Source organism: Drosophila yakuba, chromosome 3L (assembly GCF_016746365.2).
Source record: "Drosophila yakuba strain Tai18E2 chromosome 3L, Prin_Dyak_Tai18E2_2.1, whole genome shotgun sequence".
Taxonomy (NCBI): domain Eukaryota; kingdom Metazoa; phylum Arthropoda; class Insecta; order Diptera; family Drosophilidae; genus Drosophila; species Drosophila yakuba.
The window spans coordinates 10,721,769-10,748,123 of record NC_052529.2 but is presented as its reverse complement, the minus strand read 5'-3'; the positions used below and the strand labels follow the sequence as shown (position 1 = coordinate 10,748,123).

Below are 26,355 nucleotides of genomic sequence, written 5' to 3'. Positions count from 1 at the left end.
CTATTTTAGTTATTTTAATATTATTGAAACTTTTTATACGTTTTATTTATCAACTGAAATTGTTCAAAAAATAAATGTGTTTAAAAACTAGTTATAAGTCTAGCTTCCCAATGAAACACCAGTCGATTTTGGTTTAAAAACTGTTATATTCTTATACTGTTTTACATTTAGCATAGAATTTCAAACACACATACACACTGAAACTGATGCCGACTGAATTACAATGCATTTGTAGTTATTTTTAATTTTACTTTTTTACCATTTTTATTTGTATTTAGCTTACAATAATTGTGAATTTCGCCCATCTGCTTGTTTCCGTTTGAATTCTTTTCTCATTATTCTCATTTTCTTACGTTTCTGTAATTTCATATTTTTTTGATCACATTTTGATTTCGCATGCCCAAAGTGAATTTGGTTTGTGTTCCGAATGATTCGCCTGAATGTAAACCTACTTTACTGCCGTCCGATAAATCAAATATATATATAATATATATATATTTTATTACCTCGTATGTTTAGGGATTTATGCAAGCCTCTGCTTCTGCTAGATTCCTACTAATCTGTGTATATGCTAGTTAGTATTCAGTCAATATTATATTCATATCTTCAATGGAGGATCGAAAACCTGAAGTTCTGTTCTGTTCTAATGGGAAGGGTATATAAAGTTCGGTTTACCGAAGATAAATACCTCAGCTGTCACATATATGTACAAATTATCATACGGCTTTAGCTTTAAGTTTTCGATGTTTCTCTGTTTCTTTGCCTTTGCATTTGCAGTGGAACAAAATCAAATAGTCCTAGGCGACGATCGTGGTATCATATGGTATGTATATGGTTTACGATTTATGGTTTATGGTATTATATGGTTGCTGGATCCCTCGCGGTCTCAACTAAATAACAGTACTAACTTCGTATCGGAGCTGTAACATGGATAAGGCATGTGGAGGATTGATATCAAAAATTGTGATGAAACATGGATTTCTGGGTGTTCTATGTTTGTGGCTGACAATGCAAGAATTGGTTTAATTGTTTTCTGTAATTTATTGTACCCTAAAAATTTGTTTACAACTAATACTATGCATATGCTTAAAATTGATTAAAAAATATAATATTTATATTTATATTTATAGATTTATTCACGAAGGCTAATAACTAAACGAATTGTACGACAAAATTGTTGAATAAGACCAAAAAAGGGAGCCATGCAGTTCAGCGATCCCAAAAAAGGTTAACAATTACAAAAAGGTGTGACGAGGGACTTTTTTTTTAAGGTTGGGTGTTTGGTGTGTGGGTGTGTGGGTGAATGGTGTGTGTGTGTGTGCCCCTAGAAAAACGGGGCAATCTTCTTACTGGCTAGGATTCAATATTATTCATATTTAATATTCAATTACTAGGAGCGTAAAAGTTTGCATTCATTTATCGGCTGCTATATTCTGGCTGGCAAATTAATTAAAATATGTAATGCAGTGGTTAACAGAAAGGGAAACTACTAACAATTATGTTTAGATCGGCTCTGTTTCTTCGTTCTTTCGTTTTTTTTTAGAATTATGTATAATTATTGTTTACAAGTAGCATAATTAATAATTACGTGTATATATTTGATGTTGGTTTCTTATAAATTGTTTTTTGTTTTTTTTTGTTTTTGTTTCTTCCGTTTTGTTAAAATTATAAAATTACCTAATCAAGAAAACCATAATAATAATAATAATAATAATAGTTGTTACTGCTGCTGTTCTGTTTGTGTTTTTTACGTTTCTGTCAATTGTAATCTACGGTTGGTGGAGGCCTTTTAGGCCTTCCAGTTGTTCTGGCGACTGCCGCTGGCCCCACTTTGCTGCTGAGGCGGAATCATCTCCAGTAGATACTGGCGCTGCAGCTCCGCCGCCCGCTGAACGTCCGCCATGCTGTTGGAGCTGCTCGAATTCTTCGCCGATCCGGAGGACGAGCTGCTTTTCTTGTTGTTATTGTTGAAGGCTGGGGGAATTAAATGGGAAAGAGCATTACATTAGTATGCAATTTGTAGTGTATGATTGAATGCAATTGGAAATCCACCGACTGACTGAGGCGCATTCCTGGTAGCCAGTTATGAATTTTCCAGTCAACGTCATTGACATCTCACCTGCCACTTGTGCCGCCTGCGCCATGGCCATTTGGTAAGAGTACAGAAGCGGAGCAAACTGCATCATATGCTGCGGATTGCCTCCAAGTCCTTGTCCCAGAGCTGAAACAAAGTTTATACAAATAAGTTAAATGCTACTTTAAATTGACATCCAAGTGAAACCCACCTCTAAAGAGCTGTTGCTGGAACGCCTGCATGGCGGCCGCCGTGGCAGCTGGCGAGGAACCGCTCAGTCCTGCCGCCGGATTGGCGGAGCCCGTCGATGCTCCTCCAAAGTTACCCAATCCGCCCAGCGCAGCCAGATTGCCCAGCTGGCTGAGGTTGCCCAGATTGCCAAGGTTGCCCAGACTGGCCAAGCTATTGATATTCAAGCCACCCATGCCGCCAAGGGCACTCAGATGAGCAGCCGCCGCCAGCGTGGCCGCCGAGTATTTGTCGTAGTTCTGGGCCTGCTGTTGCGACTGCTGATCCCGCTGCTGATCTCTGTCCCGCTGATCGCGCTGCTGTTGCTGCTGCGACTGATGGTGATGATCGAGTCGATCGTTGCGGGATGATCTAGAGGATGTAGTCGGCTCATGGTGATGCGCTGGTGACGGTCCAGGACTAAGGATACCCGCCTGCTGAGCGGCAATGGCTGCTGCTGCGGCGGTGGCAGCCGCTCGCGAGGATCGCGATCCTCCAGACGATGGCGGTGGTGTGGCTTGACTTTGTGGTGGCGGCGGCGTTGGACGCGGTGTCGCTGGCGTTGGCGTCTGGCATTTGGTGGGTATCACCGTCACTGACGGCGGCAGATTGACCAGTGCAGCGGCCGCCGATGCATGCGACGCCTGCAGTTGTTCCCGCTCCCGCTGCAGATGCGACGATGAGGAATTGCTAGACACCGCGGAAACAGACAGTGAATTGACACCGCCACTCGATCCATGGTTGTCCACCGGCGAGGGACTGCTCTGGCTGGCCAAACGCTGTTCGATCTCCTGCTCCTGCTGCAGCGCCTTCACGAAAGCCTGTTTCAGTCGGTTGGTGTGCTCCGCCTTGAGAGCCTTCTTCACGTTGGAGGTGACGCACTGCTCGCAAATCACCTTGGGATCTTTGTTGGCTGCAAGCAAATGGTGTCATTAGATTGTGTGTCACCAGTATTAAAATATTTGTACACCTACTTTGTTTCTCCCACTTCCACACGGGCGTAAAATCAATCTTGCACTGGGCACAACGGAATGGAGCTGCCACAGCATTGGCCTTCTTGTTGACGGTCAGATAATCCACGACGGTTTCCAAACCAAGAAGGTACACAAAGTCCGTGTTGCTGGGATTGGGTATGAAGTGCATCTCTGGCGGTGGTGGCTTTGGTGGGGGAATCTATCGAAGAAAAACTCCAGTATAAAACCAAAATATCTCAATATTGCTAAGCATTTTGGAACTCACCTGAAGCAGCGTCTTTTCCAGCTGCTTGCGAAGGGCCATTTTAGCCGCCGCCTGTCTTTGAGCGGGTGTTTGAGCATCTTCTCTTGGCGTGGACCGATCATTCTGCCAAGAAATAAGTTCATTAATCTATATCCATGAATGGGTTGTTGGTTGTGAAGAAGGACTAACCTTCTGGTCGTTGTGCTGATTCTGGTGCGATTGGGACAGTGGTAGCGCCGGCGTGATGGAAACGGAATTGCTTATGGTCCCAGGTACCTTCGAATTATCCGAAATATTAGGCTGCATGTTTCAACGATTTGGTTGGGTTGGGTTTTTGTTTGGTTTTTATTTTTTACAGGATAGCAAATACGAATACAGAGCAAAGTTGAGTTTTTAGTAGACGGGTGATTAGTTCGATAAGAGAAATGAAAGAATATTTAGTGCCACTCGCACGAAGTCTCCTCGGTTTTTGGAAAATCCTCATACAGAGGCCGACTTCGGCTGATTTGACAGGTGAGTAGTGTTGGGCAGCAGTGTTAGCAGTGTTGTGAACTGGTTTACGTTGCTTAGTGTTGGGCAGCTGATTTTATCGAATAGTTTAACCAATAGGAAGTTACATTTTGATATAAAAAGAACTTTTGAGATATAGAAACTATTATGTAAGGGATATTAAAACTTGTTCATTGTATAATTCTTTGTTGTATAAATATTTTCTAATGCTCTTATGAAATGCGATATAAAATATCATTAATTATTTTTATTATTATTATTTTTTACTCTCTGAATGTCTATATAGATTTGACTAGGATGCATTTTTTTAAGTTAACTATATGGAAAATTGCCTTTTTCAATAGTTTGTGCTGCTTAATGTGGCTACCATTGTTAGTTTGTTAGTTTAAAATGTGTACTGTATTGGTAAGCGTGAGTTTTTGTGTTTTTCAAGTGTTTGGAATACATGTTTGGCTGCATAGAATGTTTGTTGGCTTTGTTCTTTGTGCTTTGTGTATAGTGAATGTGCAGTGCAGTGTCTTTGGTGCTTTTGGGCAAAAGGTGAGAGAAAAACTCGGCGCTTACGGCAACGATTACATTACAATAACTCACATTGCGTGGTTTCAGACTGGAGGGCGGTGCCGATGTGGGCGTGATGGTCACCGATGGCGTGATGGTGAGATTCGGCAGGTTGGTGCGCGGCGGCAAATTGCTCGAGCGGTGCGATGAGGAGGTGGCGGGCGTGATGGTGGTGCCGGCGGCCAAGGTGGCTCCAGCGGGCAGCGATGATCGTGGCGGCGGCAGTATGGAGTTGCTGCCGCTGCGATGTTGGCCGCTCAAGGCGGCCGCTGCAGCTGCAATGGCCGAAGCAGCCGCCGCCGCTGAGCTCGAGCTTCCCGTTCGACTGTTGGTGGCGCTAAGGATTGGATATTATTAGTAAGAGAATCGCCATAGTATATATAGAAATGCCCACCTGATGCTCACGGCTGGTCCGCTGCTGCCGCTCAAGCTGCTCCTGCTGCCCTTGCTGTGGGCGGGCAGCGGTACCGCCGACGTGGGCGTCACACTCAGCGATCCCTTTGAGGTGAGGGCGGCGGGTATCGCCGAGAGCGGATTGTTGGGAGATACGCTGGTCGGAGTTACCACCAGATTCTCCTTCATCACCTGCTGCGATTGCTTGAGTTTCTTGAGCAGCATCAGTTTGGTCTCCTCATTGCGCAGATCCTGTCGCAGCTTCCTCAGACTCTTCTCACGCTCCTTGAGCTCCGCATGGCTCAGCTCCTTGATGGGCACATACGGCGGCATCTCCTCGTCATCCGTCTCCGAATCGATATTCCCATTCTGCTGGCGTCCATTGGTGCGAGCGGGTAGTAACACAATGTCCGGTGCCTCGGCATAGGATTTGGGTTCGGTACGGGGTCGCAGTACTCTCCTCTGAACCTTGTTCTCATCCTGACCGCCGCCTATGGATCCACCACCTGTCGCACCTGTGACACCTTCACTGGCGTTAATGCTGTTGTTGTTGTTGGTTGTGCTGGAGCTATTGGTGTTACTGCTATTGTTGTTATTGTTGGTGGTGGTGCTGTTGGAGTTGGTGTTATTGCTATTGGAGGTGGTGCCATTATTGGTAGCCGGCGATGGTGACGGAGTGATGGTCAGGCCAGCGTTGTTGGCCGTCAGCGCACGCAGATCCCGATTACTGAGCGCCGCCGGAGACGGAGCCGGCGTTATGGTTAACGCCGGGTCACGACCGGACCCCAAACTCAAGTCGACCACATCGTCGACCTCCATTTTGGCCATTTTCGCTCGTCGCGTCGTCGTGATTCTGTATGTTGATCAACTGCAAGGAGTCAGCGAATACAAAACGATTAGTTGGGTGTCAAACAAAATGTTTATGAACTAAGTAAAGATTTCATTTGTTTAAAAATAAATTTAATTTAATTCTCTGTATTTCCAAAATAAAAGGTGATATGCAAAAAATGTTGTCCCCTTTCTGGAAACCCAAAGAAGTGAGCTGTGTTTAAATAGGGGTTAAGGGGGCGTGGCCCGGAAGGGGGAATATTGTGGCCTTCGTGTTTTTGCCAAGGGTTGAATTCGGGTTTCCATTTCTGCGTTTTTATTCCCGTTTTGTTTTTCCTTTCGCCATAACGACACTTTGAAAGCGGAAGTACGACTGTCTAACCCCTAAATGTGTATCTGTATCACCTTTTCTCCCTTTTCCGTGCTGGTAAATAATAAAGATATCCTGATTTCAATTTATTAAGGCGACGACCTTGTTGGGTAAACCGATATATAACACTCCATTCTCGAGGCAAATATAATGAGAAATGAAAAAGAGGGGAGAAAGCTGCACTAAATCACAAATCAAATCGGATTTGATCGTAGATACCCCAAGTGTAAGTGGATTTGGGGCGCTTGTGTGAGTGTGAGAGCACTTAAGCGAAAAATTTCTTTCGATTCGGACATTTTATCTTCCACAAACAAGTCACGTTTTCGATTTAACAAATTTTCGCATACAAAGCCGCTGGTTTTGCGGCTGCAAGAAAATTTACATGGAAACTGAGCTAGTCGGTGGGCGGAGAAACTTGTAACAGTCGCCGATCGCTAAGAAGAACCTGCACTATCGTTAAGGAACTTGAAAAGAAATGTTGTTCTGATAAGTTCATTCACACGAAAGTACTTGAGTTTTTACAGCTATTTTCAACAACAACAAAATCGGTAGATCAAAAATGTAACTATTATGCAAGTTCTCACACTTGAGTGCTCACTTAAGTCTTTATAGTGTTAATGGTTACAAAATTAGCATAAAAGGTGGTTTGAAAGACAACAAAAATTCAACGCCACTTGGTGGTTAACGGGTTTTTGCAATAAATTTGCTTTTCCAGCACACACAATCCGGTTTTAGTGAAGCTCCACTGTACCTAGTAGTAGTAGTAACTAGCCGAGATCCAAACCAGCAAAAACAGGCGCACACAATCGCAGCCGAACAGCAGCAACAACAACAGCCACAACAACCACAGAACTAACCGACACGTGAGAGCGAGAGGTGAATAAACCTTTCAAGCAACTTGAGCTGCACCAAAGCACAAACAACAAAGCCCAGCAAATACGACAAACATTCACCTGCTGCCGCTGCTGATTTTGAAAAGCGCACACACAAACAATATCAAAATGTCAATAAAAATCATTTTAACAAGACTCCATCAGCGATAAACCAGCAATAAGCGTCACAATTAAAATGAAATATACATAAACGTCGGATCGTAAATACATAAATACATAATTCATTGAGGCAGGTGGCAACGCTGGCAAAGCAGAGCTTGGAAGATGAGGATCTTCACTTTTTTCCGGGCGAAGAAGAGCGAATCAAATGGCATAATTACACAAAGCTGGGGCATAGAAAAAAGTGAATAACAAAATTTAAACAACTTGGCATTGTTGTCCCCAATGTGCTATAAATTAACTCGCTTTGAAAGCTAGCACACAAACAAACACGCACGCTTACTCGCTCGTTTTTCATTACTTTTTTCTTTCCTCCGCTCTTTCTCTTTCCCCTACGCCCCCCCCCCCACTACACCCTAACAACATGAAAACGGCGGCTGTCGGCAGAGTCTCGTTACTTTCGACACTTGTGTCGTCATCAGATTGCGCTGCCCGCTATCAGTGCACAGTGGGTCGCATTCGCGGGGTGTACCAGATAATAGGTGGCAAAGCGTGCTGTGCGATAGTGGGCGACGATAACGTCGGCCGGAGGAGCTACAGTGGTCAACAGGTACCGCAAACCAAACAATAATTCGGTTTTCTTGAGATTTCATAGTTGCTCTTTAAGGTATTTCTCTATTAACATGCTATTTTAAATACCTAATTTATGTGATAAATATATTTCGAAATTATTATAACTATATTAATTATATCTATTAATATTGCTTGTAAAAACTTAAAACATAAAATATTTATAAACAGTTTCTATATATTGCTGGTTATAAAACAGCCAATTGTTAAATACTAATGTAAAGCAAATATTTGATTTATATCACTGTTAGCCTAGTCCCACTGTGCCTCCAAGTTGTTGGCCTGTGTGCGCGAGTTAATTCCACAGCGCGAGATTGTGTATGTTTGCTTGTCAAAGTGTGTGAGTTTGTGTGCTTTGATGATTGTCAGCTATTCCTTATTAAATTAATGCAAACATTTTTAAATTTTTATAGATGCTTTTTAATGCTGGCGATCATTATGCGTGTTGAGTGCCACTCCAGCCCACCCCCTCTTCGACATGCTTTCCGCACCCCTTACCCTTTAACCCCTGGCCGCCTTCGAGGGCGAAAAACGACTTTATCGATTTGTTGCGACGTTTGGCATTTGTGTGACTATTATTGTGCTTAATAGCGCGCTAAATGTGCTTAATTAGCATTTGTGAGTTGCTCAGTTTGAGTTCACAATGGGTTGTGCGATATGCGAGTATTTGATGATCTTGGGCGGTCTGCTGGGAACAGGTGTACTCAATGTTCAAGTTCAAGTTTAAGGGTCGTTAGCAGCAGCAGAAGTGGTAATATACAAATTCAATGGGATTTTGAGGAGATTACTGCCAAGATATCCACATGAAAGTGACCAAAGGCGATATGGGGTTATATCAAAGTGACCAAAGGAGATAAAAAGCGGAAGGGGGGGAAACGAACTTAGAGGCGAATGACAAGCGACGACGACGCAAACAAGCAAAAGAAATAAGGTTAAATCAAAAGTACAGTTGTGTACATAGCGCGGCCAGCAGCAGCACCAACAAAAGCAACAACAACGGCAACAGCAACAGCAGCAACAACAACACAAACAAAAGCGAAGAGCAACAGCAAAGCAAGCGAAATGTGTTTGAGTGTGGCTGCGGTGAGAGCGACAGGGAGAGCGCTAGCGGCGAGAGCGAGAGGAGGAAGCGGGAGAGCGAGAGTAAGATGGAAGAAGAGAGCGCACGTCGCACACACGACAAATGAGAGTAAGAGGAGAGCGGGCGGCGTATTTTGGGGTCTGGCCACCCAAAAACACCATCCCCCCACACTCCCCCTCAATATCACCCCACAATCACCACGGTTACACCACCCAATCTCCAACCCATCCATTTGCATATTAGTTTGTTATCAGCCTTGCAGATAAAGACTTAACTAAATACTTTCTCTATATTTTTGGATCGTATGCATTACACACCAGTCATACTTAGATTATTTTGAAGAACCATAAATATCTTTAATCTATGAATTATAACTTTCAAGCTTCATTGCGCACAGCATTTAGCGGATTTCATTTTAGTACTCAAAAACCATATTTAACTACGTACATACTTACACATATGTATCTAAACTTATATAAGAAAAGATTTATAACTTGCTTTAGAACCTTGTAGCTTTCGTTACCTAGCACTTTAAAACCTTAATCTACCCACTTTTCCTTCTGGCAGCCCACTTAGATTTGTATATTTATTTACCTGCAGTCACAGAATAGTAGTAAAAAGTTGTTGTTCTGCAATATTATCAATAGAGCGCCCAAGGTCTTTGTCAATAACTCTTGCACAATCTGAATGAATGCCAAAGAAAGTGGCTATGAGTGTTCCTTAAAAACCGCCTATAGGCTAAAATACACCTAAAAGTCACTTGGAACAGAATAAAAACCTTTTAAATTATCAAAAGGCAAGACGCAGCTTAGCAAACAAACATTTATTTCGCCACGTTTCGGTTCGACATTATAAGAAATGCGCATATCTTATATCTTATGCCATTGTACATGGGCGGCGAGGCGGGGGGTTGGAGTGCACGGCTGTACGAGGTTTAGTTGAGTGGATTGGGGGGAGGGCAGGAAGGGGGAGGAGGAGGAAAGGAGGAGGGGGGGTAGGTCTCTGCTTGGCTGCTGAGAGAAAAAGCGAGAGAGCAGGCGAAAGAGCACGACTTGTTGTACATGGATGGGGTGGGGTGAAGTCGAGTGGAGTGGGTCGGGGTGGGGTGGTACGGGGTGTAGTGGGCGGGGGCAGGGGCGACCGACCTTCGTACATATTTACTCATCCATGCTGGGATTTGGAATCGGAATTGGGAGGGTGGTGCATCGGGTGCTCAAAACACAATCCCAAACCCAAAACCATACGTAGGCCAATTCGACAACTGCAGTCAAGTGATGTCATCGAAAACTGTGGAGAACTATCGAACTGCATTTAAAGAGTTCTATGCACTTCCTATTGCATCGAAATGCGAAATATGGCATCTTTCTTTATCGATATTCTTAGCTTCCTCAACTTGAAAGTTAAAATATTCAGCTTCTCACAAATCAAGTTGCTCATAAGAATAACCCAAAAAGAGTTATGCGACTGTTGACATAATCTTAATATAAATGTACAACTAAGGGGATGCGAATGGGTCAACAAATCCAAGAAAAGTGAATCTGAGCTTTATATACTAGCTATAATATATGTACATATAATGCTTAAGCACTGCAATCTAGAATATTCCAAGATAACTGAGTACTGTCTATTTCCCATTGCTCTGAAATTATATTTCTTATCTCCCACAAATTAATGCTTAAAAATCTAAACAAACAAAAGTAGTTTGGAAAAAGTACTATACCATACTAAACTAATCTAATCGAAATATCTGGCTTATATTCTTTCAATGGAACTATTAAATAGGGTTTTGCTAAACGTTTCCCTTTGATGCAATTAACTTAAGTGCTCTATGACACCTTCCTCAAAAAGCCCACTGTACATTGTCGTTTTTCTCGTTGCGTTTATTTATAACAACCGATAAGTAGAATTGAGCCAGTTGCTAGCACTGAAAACAGAGAACAAATGACTATGTACATAAAAAACCAAAAGTTCTAAATGGGTTAACTGAACATTAGGCACAAATTAATTGCCTGCACTGTATGACAAACTAGACAGAAATAAATAAGTGGAACCAGATTCTTTACATTCTGATTTGGTTTTATTTTACTTGCTTATCAGTGAAGTATACACAAAATGAAAATGTCTGCTGAGTAATTGGCAAGTTAAAAAAAAACTTTTGTGGGGGGTGTTGAACAGCTGTTTTTCTTCGTGCTCTTGACCAGTGTTGCCAACTAAATAAACAGTAAATACGATACATAAGGAGCAATAGCAACAATGCAAAGACAAGCTAAAAATTAATGACTTTCAAACTGGTTTTGTTTACTGTTGTTGTTGTTGTGAAATGAGAAGAAAAAAATTGAGCGGAGAAGAAGAAGCAAGGTAGTCGATGCCAAAGCATCATTTAATGCTTTGTTCGCCTCCATCTGTAAGAAAAGCTGTTTTTATTTTTAATTCAACATATTTTGTTGTTTTCCAGAGATAAGCATTGCACGCGGGAATCAGATGGAGAAAGTGTATTTTAAATACAATGACAAAAGCCAATCAGAGCACTAGTTGTTAGTTCAAGTGACTTTAAAGATGGTAATCCTGCTATAACCCAAAAACCATAGAATAAATAAAATTTAGTATATAATTTACTTAGGCCTTTTTTGTTGCCAAAAATATAAACCTTTTAGCTTGCCCACCACTTTTAATTAAAGTAGGCTAACACGATATCTATTTACTAATAATGATGGTTACCATTTTTAATTTTTTTATTTTAATAAACTAACCAAACTTTAACAATTTACATATCATGTCAATTTGCCATTTTGCCCAATTGCGCAGGTGGGGGTTATATACATTCATGTATACGATGTTATATATAAATATTTGATTGCATATACATATATGTATGTACATATGGCGAAATATGCAATTGCCCACCTCTCCACTCTTCTTCTTGTTCACGCTGCGTCTTTGCTGTGTTTACTGTTGCTTTTGTATTTGTTGTTGTTGTTGTTGTTACTTTTGTTGTACATAAGCAGTCCGATCCATGAATGTGTATGTTGTTTTCCACTCACACTCCCGAATTTCACATAGGCAATGGGTTCAACTTGTATATGAAACCAAACGACCGACCGACTCTGCCGGCGTCGCTGCCGACGTCACCGTCTCTGCTTTTGTCTATCCAACCATGCGCCCCTCCACCCCTCTGCCGTTCTGTGTGTACGTGTGTGTGTGTGAGTGAGTGCTCTTACACCTGGGGTCAATAAATTGGGTATGAGCAATTAACATATACTAATTAAATCGATTCAAAAAGTCGGGTGCCAAGAAAACTTTTGTTCTAACCCAAAGCAATTTATTTTTCTTTATGTACATATATCTCTATATTTATTGTTCTTCAATGAAATCTTCCGCAAAAATGGGATGATGAATTGATAAATAATTACATTAAATAACAAATTGTAAGTATTTACTATAATATTTTAAACAGTTAACAGTTAACGGTCATGTAATTTTTGTCATGCTCTATAATTGAAAGAGCCTATCCTAATTGCTTGCCCACGAGTGTGCAGCATGTATTTTATGGCATTCGGTGGCCGTTGACTGTTTGGCTGAGAAACGGCAAGGCAAAAAGGCAAACCGATCTATTTATTACAATTCAGAATTCACAATTCACCCTGTGCAGCGTGTACATCATTACGCATTTGCATTTGGCACATTTAAAATTTCAACGTGCTTAATTCTTTCTGGCTTCCTGGTTTTATTTTGCTCGCTCTTTTTTTGCTTTTTTGTTATATTGCTCGCCAAGCAATTGACGCCTGCACTTCGAATGCTTTGGAAAAATTCCACTTAATCAAGCAAATTACCAACGCGTTGCTATGCTTTTCTCCTGCTTTTTTTGTTTTTGGCTATTTTTAGGCTTTGTGCTTTACCTTTTTTCGGTTTTTGGTTATTTGGTTTTTCGGGTTGGCAAAACAAAGATGGCATGCTGCACGATGGGAATGGAAATGAAAATGAGAGAGAAACGTTAAGAAGCGTTAAGAATAACCCCGAAAAGTAACGCGTAAAAGCAGCGCCCAAAAAGAAATAACAAAAACCAGTTAGCCGATACTTTTCTCTCGCGCGGACACACACAGACACACACACACAACCACACGTGCGCAAAGTTAACCTTTTTTTATGACATACTACGATGATAAGTGCGAAAAAAAGCGGAAAATATTCGTGAATTTCATTCAATTTTGCTGAGAGATTTCAGTTTCGTTTGCCATTAGTAAATTGAGTGAATATATCATTCTATAAATAGGCTTATCAAAGTCATGGCATTGCAATAATATTAAACTTTAGCCTTGAACTAACCACCACGAATAAAAATATACCAATGAACCATATATACAAAGGGGCACCTATGTATTTATATAAATATGCAAATGCTGTTTTTTTATTTTATTCGCCTATGTTACACAGACAAATGTACATATTAGCGTGTAATTGTATCTTAGCACGCGTTTTTCGCCTGCAAACTGCATGCTCGGTGGGACAGGTCCCAAAGTCTTTAATCGTGTAGTCGAGGGGTATATATTATATAGGTATATACACAAGCCGCCTATCAATCCACATAAGGTGTGTATAGAGTACGTTCTCATAAAGGTATGTATGCGGAAACAGTGGGGCGAGCAACCTTCGAGATACAAATTTTCAGGAATTTGTGAGATACTTTCTACCTGCCCACTAAACAGCTGCCAAACGTAACGTAACTTAATATCATAAAAATAAAACTATTATCAATATTTGGTACATTTTATGATATTAATCTACACCATTATATGTATATAAGGTTAGTAAGTAGGTTTAGTAAAACATTTTCGTAAAGATTGTTGATATAGAAAGCAACAAAACATTCCATACATGTTTTAAGATTATACATATGAGTCAAGATTTCAAATGCCCATCCAAACAACCCCTTTCCATTTATCGACCGACCACTGTTGTGATTATTTACTCAAGCCAAGCGGCATACATAATTACATCTGCGCCACGTCACTTCCTGCAGAGTCGCAATAGCGATAAGTAAAGTATCCCCCCAACCAATCTTAAGTTTGGGTATTTGGCAAATCGAACCCTTTTGGATCTGCATAGTTCTTCGCATGGTCATGTGCGATTGAATATGTACTATGTATTGAAAATGCAGTCTAGTCCAAGTACTTGTGCATTTGTCTGTGCATATGCAATGGCGTATAAAAATAAATGTCAGCGAAAAAAAAAAAAATGGAAAAAGAGAAAACATTTTTTCTAGCTCTCTAGCTGATAAGCAGGGCGACACTTACAAATTTGTATGTACAATGCATACATACATGCACACAAACGGACCAAGTACATAAGTGTGAGTGTGTTTAGGGTCTGAAGAGTACGTAATACTTTCAATTTGACTGTTGTTAGGAGGGCTGATTCACAATTTTCATCTTAATCTCGACAGATTCGTTTTACTATCGCTGCCTAGTTGCTACCGAACTAAAACTAAACATAAGGTTTATGTCAGAGTTAAGTGGTTTCTCAGAAACAAAATATGTAGTTATATAAGTTGGATTATATACTTGCACATGTTCATTTCAATTTCTTTGGAGACTTCTTATCAGTACCTACATACATATATGTAAAAGGTTCGCCTTTCTATAACCAAACTCTTGATCATCTAAGTTTATCAGGATTAAGTCAAGTTGAAACTTCAAAGTATCTATAGCACCATCTTGTGGCATCGCGTGTATCTTTATCTGATCTTGGCGAATAAAATAGTGCTCAAGGTCGGTGAACTCGGCATGAAAAGAGAAATCGCTGGATGCAGCTAAATAACGGTAACGAGCTAAGTGATGCTGCAACTACAGCCACAAATACCAGCACTAGTGGCTGCTACTAAAACTAGTATTAGTTGTGCTGCCTTCTATGTGCGGCACAATTCCTTTTTTTTATGCGCTTGTTCTTATTTTTGCACTTAATGACGTGTAACGAGCTCGCGCGCGTGTTTTGCGCTCTCTCTCGCTCTCTTTATATGTATATGTATGTATATATGGGTTGGCATGTATATACATATGTACACCATATAAATGGCCAGCATACACACAAACATATGTACTAGTGGCTGGGTTGTGCGTGCGAGGGAGATGGCGCTCTTTGAAAATAAACAGGTAAAAAAGGTAAGCCAAAAGAAATAACAACAAAAAGTAGCTTTGCCACTTTTTTTTAGCCGTCTGCCTTTTGTTTTTTCTTTTTTTCTCGTTTTTTTGTTTTATAATTTTTTTTCTTGAGTGAAATGATCGTCAGCAAACAACGAAATTGGCCTGGCGGTTTTTCTTCTTCTTGTCTGTGTGTTGGCCAACAATAATTATCGCCGATACCTTTTAAATAATTAGTCAGCAAGAGCTGACCATGAAAAATCAGCACAAAGTGTGGAAATCAATGTAGGCTTTTGCAAACTGTTTACAGCAGCGCTTTATCTTTCGTAAAGTAAACAATACCTAATGTACATATGTATACATACGTCAAGTGCATATCTGTATTGCATTTAATCACTAAACATTTTCAGTACTATTAGTGCAATAGTGCTAATTGATAATTACTACCCAGTTTCATTACTATTGTATTTGTTTAACAGCTTACCGCTGTTATTATTGCAGTGCATAAATAACTAGTAATCAAAATACACTAAATATTATAACTTTGAAAGTTTCGCAACTGTACTTTATTTTCTTTACTGCTTCAACTTTACGACCATGAAAATCGTAAAGAAGACCATAAATTATTCATAATCAAAGATGGCAACTCTGTTTTAGCTTTCAAAGATAAATAAGAAGCATTTTCAAAAAACAATCGACAGAAAAGTCATTTAAACGGTCAATTGCCTCAAGCGGCCAAAAGCAAATGTCCGAACGAGAGGGCGATAGCAGAAAAACACAAAAACGCCAAACACAAAACTAAATGAAACTGAGAGGCACTGCATAATGTGCCAGAAAGGGAGCGCTGCCACTGTGCGAGAGAGAGGGAGAGGGGGGCAGAGCAGCTGACAGCTGCCCATTTAAATAGCAGCGAAAAAACTGCAGGTCGACAATGAAAATGTAGTTTATGCTCGGTCAACAGCACGTATTTAATAACAGATATGCTAACATATTTAACGCATAACATATAACGCATATACATAAGTAATAACATTAAAATCTGAAAAGATTGCAATCAACTGTTATTGGTTTTGAAATGAATGGAGAATATTTATTGAATGATATTGCACATAATATATAACCAACAAATTATTTGTGAATGGGGTGTCTGCTATATTTCCCAACAAAAAAACAGACAAATATAAAATCATAGAAATATAAAAACAACAAATGCATGAATATAGGCCATTTAAACATGTGGACAAGTGTATGGATACTTTCCAGATAGATCACATTTCAGATATGATACATTTTGGATAAGTATTTAAGCCACACCAAAGCAACAATCACAACTTGTGATTGTGAGTTATGATGATGAATATTTAGCAGCTGAGATGCCTTTCAAAACTCTTCAAATGTGCTGCAGCATCGGCCATTAAAAAATGTTAACCACATCGGGATGTGCATAAATTATAATTTACCGAAGCGCAGCAGCCCCAAGATGTCGAATCGGAAGAAGAAGAAGAAGAATACGAGGAAGAAGAGGAAGAGCGGGCGGGCGGGAGGTTGCCGTATAGGTGGAATCGGGGAGAGAAGGCGACAGACCGATACAAAAACCGAGAGAGAGTGAGAGAGCGAGAGGAAGCGAGGGAGAGAGAGCGAGCAGCCTTATATACACGGGCATGGAATGTTTGCCTGTGTGCACACGCAACACACACACTCGCACACATAGATTCCGCCGTTTGGGTTCTACTTTCGTGATATATATATGTATATATACCATCTACCATGTACATTGGGCACTACATATGTACAGCTGTGTGTGCAAGCATCGGGACAGCTAATCAGGCAATTAAAGAGCCACCAAATAGCCCAAGCAACAACAAATGGTTTCACACAAAAAACCAGAAGAAAGAGAAACAATTTCAAAACTGAGGTGGGCATCGACAATCAAATGTGCCAGCAGCACAAGCAAAAAGTTTCCCATCAACTCTATACACATAGTTATAAAGTCTGTCATCGCAAAGTGAATGTGTTGCAAGAACCGAAACGTCAAAGGAATGGGAGCCGCCGTTTTCTTGTTTACATAATGGTTGCAAAATTAAGAAAATCCCAACGATTCGCCGAAACATGCTGGGTTGTCACTTGCAGACAGTGGGTGGCATTTTCCACTGCCCCGCCCCTTTTTCGGGTTCAAACCACCCACCCACTCATGGCCTAAACCTGCAAATGCCACGCACTTTCAACGTACATATTTCAACCACCGAAAACAGCGCAAAAAGCAGCCAGAATAACACGTATTTGTTAGTTAGGCGGCACGACTAAATGATACCGGTTATTGGTTGTTCTGCAACCCTTACAAATTCAAATTTTTGAAGCACCACGCACATATGATTATAATATCCCAAGCCTCGTGGGAAGTTTGTGTATTGTAAGCTTAAAAAGATATTAATAAATTACCCTCAAATATATCTACACAATATGATTCTACATTACTTACAACACTTAATTTATTCATTTTTACTATTTAATAGATATTTTTTGTTTGTTATATATGCATTCCCATTAACCCCACGAACCAATTTGAACCTTTTATAATAGCCTATTAAAACGTTAAGACCGGATTAGTGCAAATATTAAATACTTTTGCAGCGGTGAACTGATTGTTAAGTACATCCCCGTATGATATTAAATTTTAAGTGAGATTCATGAATTACTAAATAACATGGGAAAATTGGCATTGCATTTAGTAGAAGTCTTAGGGAAGCTCACAGGTTTGTATAAATACTATGAACCAATTGAATTCTGAAATGGGTATTATCTGACAGGCTACCAGTTTTAAGTTTGAAAAAGTCTTCCAAGTTGTTCTTAAGTTACCATGATAATAATGCAACCCTCGAGTAAAAAACCGCCATTATGAAACAAGAAGAAAAACAGATTCGACAAGTTACTTCACTTAATGCGGTTCCCCCCGCGCCAAGGGGAAAAGGAAAATCCGCCGCAAAAGGGGGTTGGGAAAAACCAAAGTGGGTGGCTGCTGTTTCTAGAAACTTTTCGCGAACCTTTAAAATGGGCTTTAAAAAAGTGGTAGGAAGGAAGGAAGGAAAAGAGCGTGGAAAGGAAAGCCTTTACGTCTGGGCTCCCTTATTCGCCGGTTACGCCCCCTGAGGTTATGCCCACATAGCAACACAGCCCGTTGGCGCCACCCACGCGCCACCCACGCGCCACCCCCTCGAAAACCCTCCACCCCCACCTCCCCTTTTGACCTGTCTGTATGTTGGGTAACTTTTTTTATTTTTTTTATTTTGCTTGCTTCTTCTTTTGCCTTTTGCCCTAACACAAAAATGTGTATCTAGAAATATTTTATGCAGGCAACTCTTCAGCGGGGGTGTGGGGCCTTTGGAGGGGGTGTGGCAGATAGGCGAAGTGGTTGGGACTGGGGGGTTGGGGAAGGGGGTTGGTTCAAACCCCTCACCCCTGGCCAACCCACCCAACAATAGTCGCTGCTCTGGTTTCGGTTGTCGGTGTTATTGCCTTTGGTTTTGGTTTTGGGCGTGTTTCTGGTGGCACAAAACTATGACCGAAATCGGGGTAGGGTGTTCCGTGGGGCGGAGATATCGCTATTTCAGCACACATATAAATCTTTTCGCAAGATATACAGTCGAACTCGCATAACTGCAACGTGCCTAAACAACTTTGCAGTAAAATTCAATAAAATCTGTCATCGTAACTTAAAAACTTTTGTAATTTGAAACTTCAGAAAAACACACACATCTCAATAAACCAAATATGCACGTTCTACCGAACGTTTTATTATATTATACAGTTACAGTTCTTACCGCAGTTTCTTTTGAAAATATCAAGCGGCAAATTAAAGAACGATTTTTTGACCAAAACTATACCATAAGCGGTTTTGGCTACAAATTTAAAGAAAAACTTCCATATATGTAATCCGCATACCCCTGAAATGAAAGTGCAGATGCTAGTGGTCGGAGCTATTGAAGTGGAGCTGTATATATATAAATATATATTGATACACATAGACGGCACATCAAGACACATGTCCACATAATTGCCAAACGCGCAAAATCGAAGTGGCGACCGGTCCACTCCACCCTAAAATTCTCCACCCCCAAACCGCCCACAAATGCCCAGAACACCCAGACCACCCAAATCACCCAAACCACCCAAAAGCACCCACCGAAAGCCCAACCCCTCGGCTTAGGATTACTCACCAGTCTGCATTTGCAGGTGGGTGGTACAGTTGCGCTTTCAATTTATAGTTGGATTCTCGGTGGCCTGGGTAGGACTACTAAGCCAGTTTCATAAATAATTGCAGAATATTGAATTTTGAGGTGCCCAAAGCCCATGCCAAAACAATTTCCCCAACTGCCAATGATATTTGCGCTAATTGCCATTGCCGTCGTCGTTGGTATTTTCATTAAAATTGCGTAATATTAATGGTCGAATGCAGCGTGTGTAGTTTGGGGCTGGGTCACCATCATGCTGTGGCTAAAACTAATTTCCCGTCCAAGGTTTCAATGTTCACACACACACAGAAACCAACCATATGAGCAGCATCAACCAATTCGGATTTTCGGCATTACAAATTTGTGGAAATTTGCATATTTTGGGGGTGCTGACCCCGAATCACCCGACGTACGAATAAACCATATTCGCTTCAACCTGCAGCAGCAAGTTCACTGATACCGATATACAATGGTGTAGGCATATCATCGCATAGATTACGCAACTATTCCCAGGATACCGCCAGGGGCAACAGAGGGAGAAAGAGAGAGAGAGGGGGTGCGAATGGGATGGATGGTGGCTTCACACATTCGCGGCGACACATTTGTGCCACTCGACTCCACAAGGTACCACCGGCGTAAGCCACCCACAGGCTGGCCACCCGAAAATGGTAGGAAATCCACTCAAGCACATCGAACGCAGGGCATTGGACCACCAGTCACCACCCAACCACACATAGCCACCCCCCATACCCCCCACTCCCCATCCCTATTTTTGTGCACCACACAACTACGCCACTGTACAGCTGGTATCAAAATAATAACACGGAAAACCCGGCCCATAAATCAGGAAACCCAGGTTATCTGCCATCTAAATCGGTAGAGTTTGCTTGTGCTTCATTTACTATTACTGTATATATGTACATACATACAGTTATGTATATTATTAAGTCTTATCAGCAACCTTCTGAGATAGAGTTCACTTTAAATATACGTAGCTTCTTAAATCTAGCAGATTTCCAAGAAATCTAATATAATTCTTTTGAGGCAAGCGACTTCAATGAGCACAAGATACAACATTAAGTAGAGTAGTTTGAGGAATAAACCTAGATATGCATAAAGTTGCTAACAAAAATTCATAATTCTTAAGTGATTTCCCAAGCTGCCGAAGTTTCTGTCATCTGAACGACGCATTTGCTATAATCTCGACCTCAGCTGTGCGTAGGCCTTCGTTGGGTGGGAATGGCGATTCCAGGGGGCGGTGTTTCATCGGATGATGTTGCTGCTGCTGATGCTGTTGTTGTTGTTGTTGCCTTCGTTTTCGGGTAGCGACGAGAGCCCGGATATTATATGCATACTTGAACTATGCGAGGAAGGAAGCCAGGCGACCAGACCAGCAGCAGAAGCAGCAGCAGCAAAAGCAGCAGCAGGACCCCTTCTGTCGTGCCATTCCCAAAAGTCCCCTAGAACACCACCCTAGCCCCACCACAACGCCCCCTTATCCTGTTTTGTATATGTATCTGTTTTTGCATGCTCCTCTCACTCTCTCTCTCTCGCTCGCTCTCTGGCTTATGTGTGTGCGTTTGTGTGTGTGTTTATATACATGTGCATGCACAGCTGTACCGTTTCGGGGCATTTTACAGCCACAGAGCCGCCGCCACAGAACACCCGACCACCCAAGCACCACCCACAGCCACCCCCGCACAAGACCACCCACAACAACAATGCAAAACGTCTGCATTTCAACTAACGCCACCCGATACACAAACAAAGGTCGAGGGGAATGGGCTCCGCACAGCTCCTCCCTTTTGCGACCATCCCACTCCACCCCTCGAAAAAACCAACAATCCACCCACCAAAGCACCCAGCCGCCCACTCAACACCCCCACCCACCCACTGCAGCAGCAGCCATCTCATATTGCCATAGTTGTTGTATTCTTCTTCTTATTGTTGTTGCTGTTGTTGTTGTTCTTGTTGTAGTTGTTACTGCTGGGGCTGCCGAAAAAGTTTTATACATAAGCGGAAGCTTACGAAAATCCCCCACCCAACGGGACGTAAAAAAAGGGAAACCCCCTTGAAATGCCAGAAAAACAGAACTCATTACAAAATCAATAAGTTAATTTTACTTTTTTTTTTCTTTTCCACTTTTGCGTGCACCATTTACGTGACATTTTTATGACAAACTTGCTGCATATTAAATCAATAAGACTTCGGTAAGCAAAGTTAGAGCAGCGTTTTCAATGACTGTTGGTTTTTCCAGCAATTAGATCTTTAATAAAGTTATAAAAAAAACACATTCCTCTTGTTAATGCTTTAAATTTAAGTTTGCTTCGGCCTTCTTGGTCGCGTATAATCGATTTTTTCAGAAGCAGCGGCGCCAAAGTTAAAACCACCCACTCATCCTCGGCACGAAAGCAGAAAGGGGATCCCATAAAGAATATATGTATGTATGTATATATAGAAGTGAAGTGAAAACAACTGAAGAGACAGGAAAACAACTCCCCTGCAAAATGGGATGGTAGGGGGGTGGGGTAGGTGCGGAACATCGGGTTGGTTGGCTAAAGGTTGGGCTAAGGTGGAAAGTATGGAAAATCCAAATAAACGAATTCCTTTGGCTCGCCCGCCATTCTGACCTTTTCACTTCGCTGGGGAATTTTAATAAAATTCTTTAGACTTACTGCTCAATTATTTACAAGAATTCCATGATTTATTGTATATGTTCTTGGAAAAGTTATACATTCTTCGTATGAATACGTCTGAAGACATCTGTACATTTCAGTTGCAAACTTTAAGTCTGAACTTGAGCAATATCTTTGAGTTTACTCAAAGAACACAAAGAATATGGTGTTCTTTGCGTCGATAGTTGACCGAATCTTCCCTGGCTTTGGCTGTTATCGTAATCGCCATCACAATCGCTCTTGAATCGCCTGCGAACTTTGATTCATTGTTCTCGTTGTTTAGTTGTTGTTGCAGTGTTGCAGCTGGGCTTTTGTTTTACTTGTCAACAGAGAGTTTAGTTTGGTGCATCGGCTTGGGCTTAGGTACTGCAGAAAACCCCTTCACCAATCAAACCTTCACCCTCGAGCCCTCCCCTCTGCCCATCGAAAAACAACAATGCTGCGGACGCTGCATGCAACTATTGAGGCATGAACATGCAATTTATGTACCTCTGTATGTGCATATGTATATGTATATGTATGTACGTATGTACCTACGAACTATGAAATACAACAACAGCAGCAATAAGCGACTGTACTTTTGATATAAAATCCACTACACTCCACACTCCCACCCATACATGGAAAACCAAACCAAACACTCGCACACACAACACATTTCAGTTGTATACGTGTGTATGTATATAGTACCGAAAATACCCCCCACCGCCCACCGCCCAACGCCCACATTTAGAGACACCCACTTGGAGTGGAAAGCTCTGTTTAGTTTTAGTTGCGCTTTAAACTGCATTTCGGCTTGCGATGCCTTGTTGTTGCAAGCTGTACATAGAGCATTGCATGGGTGTCGACAGGGGGGTGGTGGTGGTTGGTGGGCTGTGTTACTTGTGCAGCAAACGAAATAGAAAACAACTGCAATATGTTTGCTTCCCCGGAATGCAGAATGGAATAGCCAGAAACACAGCCCCAGTTGCATTGCAGGCGGCAGAGATTGGGCAAAAAAACAGACATTACACCCGAAAACATGCCATCGCCAACCAATTCCAGTTGTCATCTAAAAGATGCAACTTTTACAAAAGCCTATCTATGTATATACAAGTTGAAACTTCGAAATGGCTGGAAAATGGTCTGGCTTCAATCAAAAGTTTCTTTGATCTTAAATTTATGTGGGAATTAAACAAACAATAAACTTAATGCCAATTCATTTTTTGCCACAAACTAACCTATCCTAACTAGCATTAGTATGACTGACTTTCAATTCAGGCTAATTAAAAAGAACCCATGGAAAACTTAACACGTTGTATATGCTACATTTCATATTATATATTTATCAATAATATAATACAATTATCATATTTTATACCTGGCTGTGTGTACTTCTAAACAATATGAGTATTTCCTGAACCTTTGACCCCTTTAAGCGAAATTAGATGAAAATTTCGGAAATCGAAGCAAGTGCCGGGGAGATGGGGAGGGGAGAATGGAGAAATGAGGAAGAGGAAGAACGGAGCGGAGCGTTACTGCAAAGCCCTCGACTTTTGTTGCTCCACTTGCACAAACAAAAACGCACGAAAAGACGTAAAGAGAATTTCGGCTATCGAGCTGCTCCCCCAAACTCACAAACACACGCAAACTCACCTGCAAACTCAGGTAAATCTACGTAAGTGTGTATGTGTGTGCGCGGGTGAGTGGTGCCTGTGTGGAGCTGACACGGCAACAAACAAAGGTAACGCTAAAGCCAAATCTACAGCGATAAATCTAGAAACCGGGCATTCTCGTTCCAACCTATCAGATATTTCCTATTTCGATTCAGAGCTTTTTTTTCGTGGCTAATTGGTTGGCCATACTAATTATCAATTATGTAAATTCAATTACATTTTATAAATATATTTTATTTTGAAACAGTATTGTATAACAAATTGTGTAATTCTTACCATTTGCATTGTATTCGATTTCTTATCTATCATTTTTTGATAGTAAAATTTGCCACTTGGCAAAGTTAAGTAATTTGCATAGCTAAAATTTCATTTTCTATAATTATTTTCTTATGAAAAGTGGGATTTTGTAATAAATTGCAAATAAGCTCAGCAAACTTCCGAACTTTTAACACTCATCTCATCTTTTGAACTTCACCTGATCCGCTGAGAACTAGTTCACATTTCAGCTACCCCCCACCCCCCTCCACAGACAGTGCAGCCAAAACAACAACAATTTCAATTACAGCAACACCAGCTACACTATTGCAACAACAACAACTAGTAGAAATGCGGGTCTGGGTCGTAAAATCGAGACCGAAAGCAAGGAGGAAAGGAGAGAAGAGAAGCGGAAAGGCGCAGAGAAGTGCAAAGCGAAGGCAAAGGAGGATGGGGAAACTCGACGAGACGTCGAGAATGCAGTGCACATAAAGAATGCCAAAATAAGTTTAAAACTAACGACGAACCGGGTTTTAGTGCGTGCGTCTGTATGTGTGTGTTTGTTTGTGTGTGGGAGCGAGACAGCCAGCAAGGTGGTTTTTTGTATGGCTGAGTGTTTGTATTTTGGAGCATGCAACATTGCCGAAAAATGCGTGCGATGGGGGATGGGAGAGAAAGAGAGAGGAGGGGGCGAGGGAGGCCCCCAAAAATGAGAGAATTGAATGGGAGAGAGAGTTTGCGAAACAAGTGCATTTCTGCATGAGAATGTGTGTGTGGGGGGTAATTTTCGAGAAATTAACAAGTGTTGCAAAGCGCAAAGGTGCGTGCGGGTAATTATCAAATATAAGTATATACCATGTTAAACAGAATATAATACAAAACGAATGGGAAAAAGTTCATTAACACGGTTAGCATTGTAAAATACCGCCAACAAATCTCATTCATAAGCGAGAAATGTGTGTATAGATAACGGGAACGGAAAGAAAAAACGAACAGCGGCGACAACCCCTTCCGAAAATAAAAAGAAAAACCGCGGCAACCCAGTCAAGCGACACAGGAAAAAAAGTAGCAGCTGAAACAAGCTCCTAAGCATGGCGTCCCAGCAACAACAGATAAAAGCTGTAAAAATTGTCAATATAGAAGAAAGAAAGGCAGGCAGCAGCAACCACAACAACAACAACAACAACAGGGAGGAGGAGAAGAAGAAGAAGTAGCAGGCTTTGGAGCTTTGCGAAATAATGCGCGAGAGTTAAAGAAGAAGCCGCCAACGCCAACTGCGACGTCGGCAGAGCATTTTTAACGAGCCGAATGACAAGCGCACACAAACAGAAACACCAACACACACAAAGGCACTTATGCAGATGCATACAGTCGAGGTTGGAACCATAGCAGCAAGATCAGATCATAGAAACTTTCATAAGACGATAAATTTCAATCAGATATTTGTGTTAAATATTTCAATGAGTGCTCGGAAACATAAAGGCGTTGGAAAAAGTATTGAATAATATTACATTAATATATTCGGCATTTATTTAATTCTATTGGCGATGTTTTAGCTATCTCATACTCTATGGTTTGTTTTATAAGATAGTTCAAATAATTAACTTTGGGATTATGTGACTTTTCTTAATTGCCACTATTGCGTTGACCTCGATTGTGCGACCACACACACACACAAAGAGGCGCACAGATGGGCGACATGCATACGAGACGCCGCAGCAGCAGACCGGTTGAGGTTAAATTGGATAGTGGCAGTGAGAGAGTAGGAAAGAGAGCGGGGCGAACGAGAGAGAGCGATTGGAGATGGAGCATACATATACATATTGAATTTTTCTTCTTTGGCGTAATGAAAATTTTAGCACTGTTTTGGGGCAAGAAAACGGGGAAAAAAATAACAGAAAACTTACCCGCGTGTGAAAATCCGTTAGTCGGTGGCGCCTCTGCCGCTGCGCTGCTGCTGCGGAACTCCTCTGGATTTTTCCAATTTCGCATGCACAAAACTATATGGATTTCACTTAATTAAATACACTGCTTATGTACACCTTATATATGCACTTATACGTTGGTATGTATGTATATACGCCTAACCAACACACTTGCAGCACGCGCTCTGCTGACGTCGACGCCGCTGCTTATTTGCGGCTACTTTATCGAAATATTTTACACGCACTGCAGAATATACTTTGTTTTATTTAAATATTTTTGTTTGTCTTTTGCTTTGCTGTAAACTTTATACGCAATTTGTTTACTATTTCAAAAAGAGAGTGACACACACAAAGACACACACGCACACACTGATAGGCCGCTTCATGCACTCGTGTGCGGCATTTTATTAATCCTCGTCGATTTGTTTGTAAATAGATAACGATACGATATTGTATTGTATCCGCCGAATCCGCAGATAACAAACTCGATTTAATTTCAATTGTGCTTTTTCGCCGCTCCGCTCACGCACACTACCTCACACACACAGACGAGACCGCGTAGCACGTCCGAACGATCCGAGAGATGAAAAAGTAAAAAAG

General features: G+C 41.3%; 1 protein-coding gene across 2 annotated transcripts; it reads right to left on the bottom strand.

The window, feature by feature from the left end:
* Positions 1-1,021: 1,021 nt before the first annotated feature.
* LOC6533612 (dual specificity protein kinase splA) lies at positions 1,022-26,355 on the bottom strand. Of its 2 annotated transcripts, none has more exons than XM_039373449.2 (9): positions 25,738-26,355; positions 4,983-5,849; positions 4,622-4,925; positions 3,710-3,820; positions 3,542-3,643; positions 3,277-3,475; positions 2,286-3,215; positions 2,120-2,221; positions 1,022-1,974 (listed from the first exon to the last, which is right to left on the bottom strand). In XM_039373449.2, the coding sequence occupies exons 2-9, from the start codon at positions 5,807-5,809 to the stop codon at positions 1,790-1,792; spliced, it is 2,760 nt and encodes a 919-aa protein (XP_039229383.1). In that variant the 5' UTR covers positions 5,810-5,849; positions 25,738-26,355; the 3' UTR covers positions 1,022-1,789. The 2 variants fall into 2 exon arrangements, with proteins under 2 accessions (XP_039229383.1, XP_002094320.1); XM_002094284.4 differs by having other exon boundaries at positions 3,710-3,796.

Coding starts and splice junctions, on each gene's coding strand:
- LOC6533612 (XM_039373449.2), bottom strand. CDS start 5,809: ATGGCCAAAATGGAGGTCGACGATGTGGTCGACTTGAGTTTGGGGTCC. Junction 3,644..3,709: donor ATCAGCACAACGACCAGAAG/GTTAGTCCTTCT, acceptor ATTTCTTGGCAG/AATGATCGGTCCACGCCAAG. Junction 1,975..2,119: donor GCAGGCGGCACAAGTGGCAG/GTGAGATGTCAA, acceptor TAATTCCCCCAG/CCTTCAACAATAACAACAAG.